This window comes from Setaria viridis, chromosome 7 (genome assembly GCF_005286985.2).
Source record: "Setaria viridis chromosome 7, Setaria_viridis_v4.0, whole genome shotgun sequence".
NCBI lineage: Eukaryota > Viridiplantae > Streptophyta > Magnoliopsida > Poales > Poaceae > Setaria > Setaria viridis.
The window spans coordinates 22,362,465-22,374,320 of NC_048269.2; the positions used below are offsets into that span (position 1 = coordinate 22,362,465).

Genomic DNA, 11,856 nt, shown 5'->3' on the forward strand with positions numbered 1-11,856 from the left:
CTGCTGCTGGCGCACAGTTTGTATGCAATCGGCCGGGGAGGACGGCTTCAGTTTATAGCGCGCGCGCGCGCGGGAGGGTGGCAGTTGCCGGTTGAAGGTCTTGGAGTTGGCCTGTCAAGCCGGCAAGATATGCAAGGCCACCGTGGCCCTGAGGAGCAGGGCTCAATTATCCTGAAGCAGCGAAGTCTAACCCTGGATCACTGTGGATGGCTAATCAGCAAGCGCCCTCCCAACGGGCGATTTCAAACTACAAAAGACAAGCGTGCTGCCTGGACCCAAAGAATTTCCTTTTCGGGAAAACTTTTACACAATAAGTTATATACAAAACGTTTCCAAACAAAAATTAAATAAAACAACTTTGGTCTGTGCATTCGGTCTAACCGAATCAAATTGATCGGTTATTCAGATTTTTGAGAAATTTTGGTTACAAAAACGAATTGTCGGATCGCAACAAAACTGCGAGCAAATTCGGTCTCAGTCGGTTTGGTTTGTCCTGGGTCATGACCGAATCAACCAAAGTAATGTTAACACATTGACAAAGATCACAAAAGAACCAATTTAGTGGCACTACTATACATAATACAAAGATGAAGCACAAATCGACTAGGATGAACACAAATCGCATCTTCGTCATCGGCAGGGCTTTCTTTACTGGTGGATCCATAACGTTGAGTCGGTGAGGGTTGTGCTGCAACGCCGGCAGGCTTGCGTGTTAAGCTTGAAATGTGGAGCGCGGCTACTCGGTTGCGCCTAGGTCATTAAGTCCATGTTGGCATTGTCACCTACATATGTCAAGGCCATGGCTGACCTTGCTGCCGACATCGAGGCCTAGTCACCATGGAAGCTCCGTCCAATGTCCAATAAGCGTGGTTGGAGCGTTACCGCCAGAGTAAGGGGAGGGGAGAGAAGGCGTAGAACTACCACCGAGTTAGCTAGGTTTATGCTTGAGTTATATAGATAGGGTTTGCTAATGGGTTTGGATTGCTTTGTGTTACTAGATTTATTTGGTTTATCCTGATTTATTAGTTAACCGCAAGTTTGAAACTGAGATAACCGGACTTTGGTTAGATGCAAGTGGAGAGCGAATTTATGACTGATTTTTTTATTATTTTCAGTCATTTTGATTTCGGTTTCAATTAATTATGCTCACATCTAGTGCTAAACAAATAAGAGATTTGCTCTTGTGGTCCTTCCTAGGAGATTTGCACGAATATTAAAGCAGCCAACTGATTAATTAGGATTTAATCCTGTCTGGGTCCTGTTTGGGCCCGGCCCTACCCGTGCCCTAATGGTGCCCAATGCCCGCCCGTCCAGTCCAAATGCCCAGTCCACGCCAGCAGGAAGCCGGCTCGGCTCAGCCCGGAAGACGTCCCCCTCGCCGTTTTCCTCCCGTTCTCTCCCTCTCGTCATTGAGCGCCCCTCGTCATTTGGACTGCCTCGCGCGAGAGCAGCCGGACGGCGGCGGCGGCTCCCTCAATCGTCGCCCTTCATCCGATTTAATCGGCAACGAAGGCGGCTCCTTCTCTCCCTCTCGCCATTCGTCCTCAGCGCGCCGAGCGGAGTCGTGATTCGTTTCGTCGTCGTCGTCGTCGGCGGCGGCGGCCACCTCTCCGTGCGCAAAGATACATGTTAGGTTCAACAGCGACCGAATTATTGCAGACACAAAGTTGGATCAGTGTCAGCTGGACAATGATTAGTGCTTATCTAAGACTGGATGCAGTTAAGTTTTCTTGTACTGGCTGATGACATTGATAGAACTGACTCTATGAAATAAAAACCTGGCGAATGTTGACAGATCATACTTCTTGAGCAGATGCAATTGAAATGAACAGTATGCCTGTAAATGTTTTGAACGGTACTGGAACTACACTAAGAGATGAAATGAAACCTAAAGAAGATGAGACACATTATATGAGTGATATGGCTACAAAGCTGAAAAGGAAAGAAGATTCAGAAACAACACCTGCAAGTCCATTCAAGGGCCTTATTGACACCGCGGCACCTTCTGAGTCTGTTAGAGAAGCTGTGACCAAGTTTGGAGGAATTGTTGATTGGAAAGCTCATAAAGCTCAGATGTTAGAGGTAGTTCTTGATAAATTAACACTACATATAGATCACAGAGCTTTTGTTATGGAACTGAAATTGTCTTTTACTTTAAGTCATTTTTTATCAGACAGTAGATCACTAAAAAAAGGACTTTCATCATCCCCTGCATGCAAAGACGCAAGCTTCATACAGCTTGAACTTGAAAAGATTCGAACATAAATTCCACTTTGCAAGGAGGAACTAGAAGCCGCTGAGATGGCTAAATTTCAAGTTGTTTGCGGCGAGCGGAGGCCCCAGCAATGGAGGTTGCTGGCAAAGTCGTTTCTCTGATGCATCCCCAACACTCAACTCTTTTTCTTTTTTTGCGAAAATCCCCAACACTCAACTCTTCTTTCTGACAGCCAGACTCATGTGGACATCATCAACAGGAAAGTGGACTCCGTTCCTTCGAGGCTGCAGCCATAGCTTGCTGATCCCTGTGCAAATCTGGAAGGCACTCGGTTTGAAGACGGCAAGGTCTCCAGGCATCTAACTGTACTGCTCATTCTGTAGCTAATCAGGCTCGTAATAACTGCTATGCCTGATTGTTTCTCTTGCACCAATGAACACCGTAATAACAGTTGCCCATTGTTTGCGGCGCTGCAGTATGCATTATGGGATCAGTACGATCTCTTCCATGGACACTGTTTGTAAGTATTAATGAATGTCCTCATAAAGCAACTATTGGAAGTGTACTGCAGTCTGCAGGTTATACAAAGCAGGCAGCTGACATACAAAGGCATACCTGAGTAGTGAGTACTCTTTAATCAAAATAATAACCTGGGCTCATCACAAACCTGCAGGCTGCAGCTATGTGATGAGCCTTTGGTGGACGGGAAACTAGCGAATTTGCCACTGCAATGTTGGCAGTTGTGCAGCTCTCTCCAGCTGTTCTGCTTGTACTTGAATTGCATGGAGTCGGACTTAATGCCTGCATTGAGCAACATTAACATTTCCTGTTGCTTATGCATCTCACAGGTAGAAACGGGACATCAAATAATTCAAACAATTTCCATGCGTAAGGTGATGTGCCTATTGTCACATCATCAAAGATCGTGTCGAGATTGATTACATTTGCCCTTCATTCAAGCCGCCAACCATATCTAGTAACCGACGAAATCTCGTAACAAACTAATTCTCCTAACTTTTCCAGTAACTCAAATAGCTGACAACTCTAAGCATATTTGAGTGGTTCATCACCACTAAGAATATTTCAATGCATCATCATTCATGAGTGCTTCAACTTGTTCTTTCACCCTTCTTAGCCTGGTTTGCATCACCTAAAATAAGATCTGTAGCCATTTCTTTTCTGAACTTGTTTATATCCTCACCTTCTGCTTTCTAACGCTGAAACCCTTGTCCCTTGCATACTTACTATAGAAAATGTAAGCCTCCCCTGCAGTTGCAAAGGTCATATTGACCATATCCCAATACTCATCCAATATAGTGTGCTGCTCCGCAGCATGTGACATTGACCTAAACATTTTCTTCTCATTATTAGCATTGCCATCTTCCTGTGTATGCAAATATAAGGAGTTTTGTCAGTATGGATAAACATAACTTTAGTTGATTCGTTTTTATATTACGTGGATGGCAAATTAAAGGAACACACTGACTGCAAGCATTAATTGCGCTCTTTAGGAATGGCTTGAAACAAATTGATGCATTACTTTGATATCAACATCCCAGTAAAATAAATGTCATTGGCAATTCACTTATGCAATTATGCAACATGTCAATAAAACTTCCAATCATCTTGCAGCATCACAAACTACCAACCACAATAATGTTAAAAATAAAATGCGCTGAGTAATGGGGAGAACTCAGCATTGCATCAATATGTTCTTTTTTTTTCACCCATATTTTTTACCTCTGATGATAAATTTTGATTCGACGGCGTGTCATCATCTCCTGAACAGATATCTTCGGTGGCCTCAAGATGAAAGTCCAATTCCTCCTCATGTTCAACTTCACCATTGCTATCCATTACAGGGTGGCGGCTGTAACCACACTCCTGATGACAGAAAAAAAAATTAACTTTATCAGCATTGAGCTAATGACAGCAGCCTTTTTAAGGTTAGTTTTAGAAGCCTGATAAATTTGAAGATTACTGAGATTGTAATATGAAGTTCATACTAAACAAAATTTCAATGGTCAATCCAAAGATTGCATATCAGGTTTGCCTTGTCTTGTGGACTCAAAAATTAAAAATGCTGAAGGTGTACAAAAGGCCTAGCCAATTTGAGTGCAACGCCAACAGTGGAAAATTTGAGTGCAATGCCAACAATGGAAACAATAAGTTGTTACTTCATTGTGGGCTATTTTAGATTAACAGCCATAGGATTAATTTAATTTGTTTCACTCGAAATTATGAGAAAATTAAACATCCCAACTAGGATCCCCTACAAGAAAAACAATGATTTTCAAACAAACTATCTACCCAAATTGGCTGCCGAAGTTCCTTAATCACTGCTATTCGTTACAGTTTCTACTTGCGCCATAGCATATTGAGAGCTTGGGAGGGTAGGGGATACATACCCAGATGACCAGGACTGCAGATGACGCCGCTGCTTTGGTACACCTTCACATCGATGTGCCGCCGCCCTTGCTCCGGTCAGGACAACAGCGCCTCACGGAGAGGTGGCCGTCGTTCGCCGCCGCCGTCGAAATCGGATTGGGGATGCGGCCGGTCGCCGCCGTCGCCGAAATCGGACCGAGGATGCCGCCGTTCGCCACCGCCGCCGACGAAATCGGGATCACGACTCTGCTCGGCGCGCTGAGGACAAAATGGGAGAGGGAGAGGCGTGCCATAGCGACGAATTCGGGCACGTTTGGTTAACTGACGAGAGGAGGCTGCCTCGTATCTACCAGCCAGGCTGAGTTGAGACAGTCTCTGTACATGCAACGAGCTGATGTTTGGTTGACTGGTACGGGATGAGCCCTGGCTACACTAGTATTTATTATATTGAAATGAAACGAAAAGACAAGTGCTAAGATTTTATATTATTTTGCTTGAATTGATTATATAGTACTTATTTTATTATATTAAGCCTTAATCTACTTTGAAATATACAAATATACCTTAAAATATGCTAATTATGTGCTAATATCATCGTTAACGGAGAAACGGACCTCATTCTCGTTTCTCGGGAGCCGCTGGTTGCTTTTGCGTGCGGGGAGACAGGCTCGTTGCTTCACACAGGCAACCAATCACTGTGCTGCTGCATCTTCGGAGCCTGGGCGAGGTGTATGCGGGCATCCAAACGCGCCCAAAACCGTCGCCGCCTGTCCGGCTGCTCTCGGCAACGCCGAGAGGGAAAGCGATGGAGAAAAACGGCGAGGGGGAGAACTTCTCGGCTGATGCGGCTCCCTGCTGGACTAAACATTTCATGTGCCCTGGGCTCATGGACTGGACGGAGGGCATGGGTAGAGCCAGGCTCAAACAGTACCCAGGCAGAATTAAATCATAATTAATCAGCTGGTAGCTTTGAAATTCATGCAAATTTTCTAGGAAGGATCACTGGAGCACTTCTCATCAAATAATCACCAATGACCTAAGAAGTAAATTTCTAGGTTGTACCCTAATATTAGACTAATACTAAAACAAGGGCACACGGTGAATATGTATCTAGAAATTTTGGAAAAGAAAAAAAATTAGTGGACTACATATCAGTTTGGATTGGATGTGTCATATTTATTATTTGGATTAGAAGAATCCACACACTTGATAGTTGGATACCATAATACTCCCTTCATTCCAAATTGTAGGTTGTTTTAATTTTTATAGGTTCATAAATATTATTATACATTTAGATATACAATATATCTAGCTATGCATCGAGAAAAGTTAAAACTACCTATAATTTGAAACGGAGAGAGTTTAACATAGGACATGACATGAATCTTGTAGCGATCAATTTAAAAAAGATATGACTACACTATAATTTGGATTGGATAGGGTCAATACTATTTATTAGTTGGGTCAGAATGGTCCGGAACTCCGGACCTTAGTACCATAGCATTAATAATTTAATATATGGGATGGGACATGAATCCTGTAGCGATTAATTTAAACCAAGGATATATACACTACAATTTGAATTGGATAGTATCATATTCATTATTTGAGTGAGAAGGGTCCGGATCTTAGTACTATAGCATTAATATACGGGACGGAACATGAATCCTGTAGCGATTCAATTTAAACCAAGGATATGACTAGAGTTCTATATAAACCAACACATGAACAGAAGCCAAACGTATACCAGTAAGCTTTCTTCTTGCCATGGCAACAACCAGGCCGGTGAGGGTATTGTACCCAATAGCTGCCATTTCCATGGCACTTGTGATTATGCTTGCCACCTTCTCGTCCTCCTGTGCATGTGTGTATACATAGCTACTCTGTATTTTTCAGCTGTTTAAATTCAGTCAATTAAACAATCAATATTTTTTTGATTCGTGTGAGTACTTACCTGAGTTCCGGTCGCATGAAGATAAAGCTTCGTGGAAATGCAACATTTTAGAAGACTGCCAACTCTTTCCTTGCATCGATAAGTGCGAGCAAGAATATGGTGACGCTAATGTTATGCACTCCAAATGTATGAAAAGGCGTAGGCCTAACAAGTGCTGCTGCAAAGTTCGTGAACGTGCCACTCCCCCACCGCCACCCCGTCGCCACCGCCCGCCACCACCGGCGATGTAATGTTTGAATCAAATTAAATGAATTAAATAAAAGCAAAGGTTGGTGAGGACGGATGCATGCATGGCTTTCTTTGCATGAGTGATGGTTGAATCCATGCATCGACTTCAACTCAATGTTTCAGGAATCTAGCTACCCTCCCTCCATTCCGCTATATTTGTCTCACCAGTATTTCGTTGTTTAATTCGTACAGTTTGCTATAGACAAACTGTATTCCGCCGTACTTTTACTAACTAACATGATACAATAACATTTTCCTTATATTATTTAATTATTAATTAGGGATAGAGAGTGAAACATACGAATACAGGAAGAGCAAAATGCGTGCCGGGCCGGGCCGGCAAAAAAGCCCGGAATGATTCGGGCCAAAAATGTGACCCGCCCACGAACAGCTTCTGGACCAGCCATTTTGGGCTTTTTTTGGACGGGCTCAGGCCAGACCAGGCTGGGCTGCCAGCTCTTTTTTAGTTGGAAACCAATTAAGAAAATAATAGGGCTGGACTTGGCCCGTTCAGTTTTATTTCAGGCCGGGTCAAATTTGCTCACATCTAAGGAAGAGTGGGCTGAAAATTAGAAAAGAAAAATCCCTACTATCTATAAGTATCTAATATGCTTCCTCCGTTTTTTAATACATAACATCATGTCTATACTAAATAGCATATACATATTTAATAAAAATATATAAAGTATGTATTGTCCAAGCGTTCGTTTCCGTTGGCCCACCAGTGGTCATCTATGCCACATGGATCAGCTTCACCCTGCGCCCAATCGATTTCAAGATAGCGCGGATACCCATTGCCCCTATCGTGCACCACTCCTGATCCATATATCTTGAGAGCTTATTTAGATAGAAGGGTATTGGAGTGGAATGAGGAGGATTAAGTTTCAAATAAACTAATTTCCCTTCCAATCCCTCCCGTCCCACCTCAATCTATCAAACAAAGCCGTAAATCAACCTTCTCGGTCGGACTCATCGGTCGCTTACTGCAACCGACTGGGTACCCGTGTGCCAACTGCGTGGTGCTCCCATCAACCTCCAGTGTAACTCCACTTTAGAAAAAAACCGGCTGGCTGTGGCCGGCAAGTATGGAGACAATGCAGCAAACCGCCTGAATAACCAATCGTGTGATCAGTCTCCACGATAAATATGGGTCTCGGGATCTGTCAGCTCTCGGTTCAGAATTCAGAATGCCTCGCCTCCTCATGAAGCTCTTGCATCGACTCCAGCATCCGGAAGGGTCCTCGTGGGCTACCTGCGGCGCGGCAACATGTCAACCTTGCCACTCTCGATGGCGACGTCAGGAGTGCCCACTGGGACGCGTTGTGCTCCTGCTGCTGTGGTGGTGCCCAACACCAACCATTCCCGACATCAGTGGCAATATATTTGGTTAGTTTAGACCCAGTTCCACGGTGCATATTTACCATCTGTTCCCTTTCTTTTTATCCATCCTTGTTTTACTTTTCCAAATAACGCCACGCGTGAAATGACTTGGTACTGGAACCTGCTGCCGTCACCTTATTTCTTACGGGGCTACGAGCACAGCTCGCAGAGTCGCACGACGAGCTGCCATGGTAACAACATTCTCAACACACAACACACTAGAAGATAGTAAATACGAAATGATCTCTCGGGGGAGGCTTCGAAGACATTATCTCCAGGCCAGCACGGATTGCTTGCATGGTGACTCCCTGAGTCCTGAGACCCAGCTGCTCTCATCACTGCGCCTTCTTCCGGGTGTCTTTGGCCCGTCCCTTGGCGCGGACGTCGAGGGCCACGCCGAGGATCAACCTGTCAGCGACGGGTTCGGGCACGAGCGAGATGAGGAGCCACAGCAGCGCGTGCGGCCAGTACGGCGTGCAACGCGGCTCGTACCCGATGCACCGGACGGCGGCGGCGGCGTACGTCTCCGGCGACGGCGCGAAGAAGGAGGCGTTCCTTATGGACGCCATCTTTGTGGCCACTAACAATGGTACCTGCACATGCGCGTCAGCGCGTACGTCCGTGGAGATCAGAGAGACAGAGACAGCATCGGATCAAGGCGTGCTTGGTAGTATGTAATCGGCCGGTGCATGGTGAAGAAGTTAATGGCTTCATTTGTCTTTGATGCAGAAGAAGTCATGTAACTCTCTGGTTAACAGAAATTATAAATGCCCCGTTGTTTCATGTGTGCTTTTACAATATTGTTTTCATGCGTGGCGACTGTGTTTCCTCAACTTGTTGCAGTTGGAAGATTCAGAGTACTGATGATGTCTAAAAGACTAAAAGGGTTTGATTTCCAGCAAATAAACATGCATGCGTGTTAGTTTCTTGTTAGAACCATTTGCTAACATCGTACATCAGATTGTAGAAGTGCTGATCGGTACCAGGCCAGCTAACATCGTACAACAAATTGTCTCCAGTACGAGTCTCACTCACGACAGCATGAGGAAATCATGTTCTTATGAAGGGCTTCCCTTATACTAAATGCACTTAATTAGCTGATATTTAGTATATTTTCCCTACTAGCTAGGTAGATACCTTGAAATGCAGCGCATAAAACAAGTCGAAATGATTCAAAGGGAGGAATATATAACAGATCCGAGAATAATGTACATAAAAGTTTTAAAAATCTGAACAATTAGGTGAAATAGTTTCATAGTCAAAGGATAATAGTTCATACCTGGCATTGCACGTCAATGCCTTTGCTCCCGTACTCGACATAGAGGCATCTTGAAAACTGATCGATATAGCTAGTAAAACCAAAGAAAAAGAAGTAGCCTTATCACCTCTTGTCACAAAACATTCATTCAATGTTAATAATTTAGTTTATTAGTTACTTACCACTTTGAGCTTGTGTTTAGTTATAAGAAGCTCATTATCTCAAAAATTAGTTATAGGCAGCTGTTTGAAATAAGTGAAAGTTTTTCTCCTCTTATAATTGTGAGAATACAACGACCGACACAGAAAATTAGCAGCAACCCCATATAATGCATATATCTTGCTATTTTTCAAAAGCTTTCTAGTTATCTTTTCCAAAGGAAGTAGAAAGAATATACTTAAATGATACTTTGTTATCTCAATTGTTCCAAAAAAAAACAGAGCTAGCAAGTGGCAGGTTGCGTAGGTGCTCCAGGATTTTGCTGTAGCAAATATCCATGGAGGAATGACCGCAATTTACCCAAGTACCATACCCTGATGTTGCAACAAACACTAAGTCTTGTATGTCTATTGTTGTTGTATTGTCACGACAATTAAATTCAACACTGAACATAATGTTTAATAAACAAAAGAAAGTTTATGATTAAATTCAACATTGAACATAATGTTTTTTTTTAACGAACGGCAACATATTGCGCCATTTCTATTGATATAGAAGAGATTTACAAGTAAGCAGTCCTAGCGGACTGGTCACCAGAAAAAGGAATATTGAACATAATGTTTAATAAACAAAAGAAAATTTTAACGTAACCAAACAATTCTTTCTAGTTTCATGCATTTTGGCAACAGTCCCTTTCAGGAGGAAAGAAGAAAGGTGCATAAAAAATGTTTACTGTTGCCGATACTTTGCAATTCGAGTGAATTTGCAGCACATAAACAAGTTACCGCCTTAATGAATATCAACAAAGATACATATAGCAACCTATGCGTAATAACTGATGATAACATACCGAGCAAAGATAACTAAGGCTATTCTCAATCCACTATACTGTACTCTTTAACCAAAGCTGCCACATCATCCACAGAACATTAAATTTTTTCTTGAATACACATAGAACATTCAATTGATGTTCTTAGTCATGCATTAGCACTATTTTTCATGATTATCCAGTTTTATTATTCAGTTAAAAAATAAAGAATGCACCTCTTGAGTTTCAACCTCAAGATTTATCCCACTGTTGTTATCTAAAAATTACTATATAAAATGTGTAAAAGAAACACTATGAAATCATCAAGCAACTACATACTGAAGAGTTGAAAGATACAAATCGAGGAGCACTCACGCCTTGGTGGCGGCGTAGACGGTGTAAAGCGGGTCGGACGGCAGAATCGCGGAGGCGCCGGACCCGATGTTCACCACGGCGCCCCGCCCGCGCTCCACCATGCCGGGGAGCACCGCGTGCGTCACCCTCGTGACGGCCTCGACGTTGAGCCGTATCAGGTTCCACATGAGCGCCTCGTCCACCTCGTGGAAGTAGCGCGCGTACGGGTAGCACGCGCCGGCGTTGTTGACGAGCACGCCGACGTCGAGCCCCCGGACGAGCTCCCCGAGCGCGCCCACCTTGACGGCGAGGTCCTCGGCCGCGAAGTCCAGCACGAAGGTGCGGACGACCTGGGCGCCCGGGTGCCTCTTCTTGATCTCAGCAGAGACGGCGGCGAGCTTCTCGGGGCTGCGGCCCACGAGGACGAGCCCGAGCCCGGTCGCGGCGAGGCGGAACGCGAGCGCGCGGCCGATCCCGTCCGTGGCACCCGTGACGACGGCCCACGCGCCGTAGCGGCGGCGCAGCGGCCTCGCGGGGCGGAGGAACGCCGCGTGCAGCCACTGCGCGAGGCGCGACGCGGCGCGCGCGGTCAGGAGGAAGCCGAGCGCCGCGAGTGCCAGTGCCCAGGCTGGTTGCGCGTGGGTGAACGCTGCCCCGGCCATTGGAACGGGGAAGGTGGCGGCCGGGCTCCGTGCTTGCCGCTCAGCGAAGCATGTGGTTGCGAGGTGGGGAAACGGCTGCTGGTGACGCGCGCACGGTGAGCGCGATCAGCAGGTTTGGAGGGACTACGGAGGCATCGGAGGCTGTAGCTAGATATAGCGCAGGTGAGGCCGTGGGGACTGGAAGGGTGCCTGCTCTTGCTTGGCGTTGGGCGGTGCGCGGTTGCCGGTTGGCGGTTGGCGTGTCACCGGCAGAATGCGCTTACCATCTTAGTAGCATCGTGTGGCGTCCTGGAACTATACTTCAGTTTTCCCCGTGCTAACGATGCGGCGCTTTCGGCCGAGGAGACAGTAGAGCAACACCATCGGCGAGGATTAATGTTTGAGAGGGTCGGTTAGGGATGAAAACAATTCGGTTTGAGTCGGCAAAACCGCAAAAGTCTCCAAATGTTC

General features: G+C 45.2%; 1 protein-coding gene across 2 annotated transcripts; it reads right to left on the reverse strand.

The window, feature by feature from the left end:
• Positions 1-3,077: 3,077 nt before the first annotated feature.
• On the reverse strand, positions 3,078-11,614 carry LOC117863000 (very-long-chain 3-oxoacyl-CoA reductase 1). 2 transcript variants are annotated; one of them, XM_034746562.2, is made up of 6 exons: positions 10,766-11,614; positions 9,445-9,514; positions 6,558-8,758; positions 4,624-6,459; positions 3,956-4,099; positions 3,078-3,599 (listed from the first exon to the last, which is right to left on the reverse strand). In XM_034746562.2, the coding sequence occupies exons 1-3, from the start codon at positions 11,404-11,406 to the stop codon at positions 8,501-8,503; spliced, it is 969 nt and encodes a 322-aa protein (XP_034602453.1). In that variant the 5' UTR covers positions 11,407-11,614; the 3' UTR covers positions 3,078-3,599; positions 3,956-4,099; positions 4,624-6,459; positions 6,558-8,500. The 2 variants fall into 2 exon arrangements, with proteins under 2 accessions (XP_034602453.1, XP_034602452.1); XM_034746561.2 differs by having other exon boundaries at positions 4,624-8,758.
• Between the last annotated feature and the right edge of the window lie 242 nt (positions 11,615-11,856).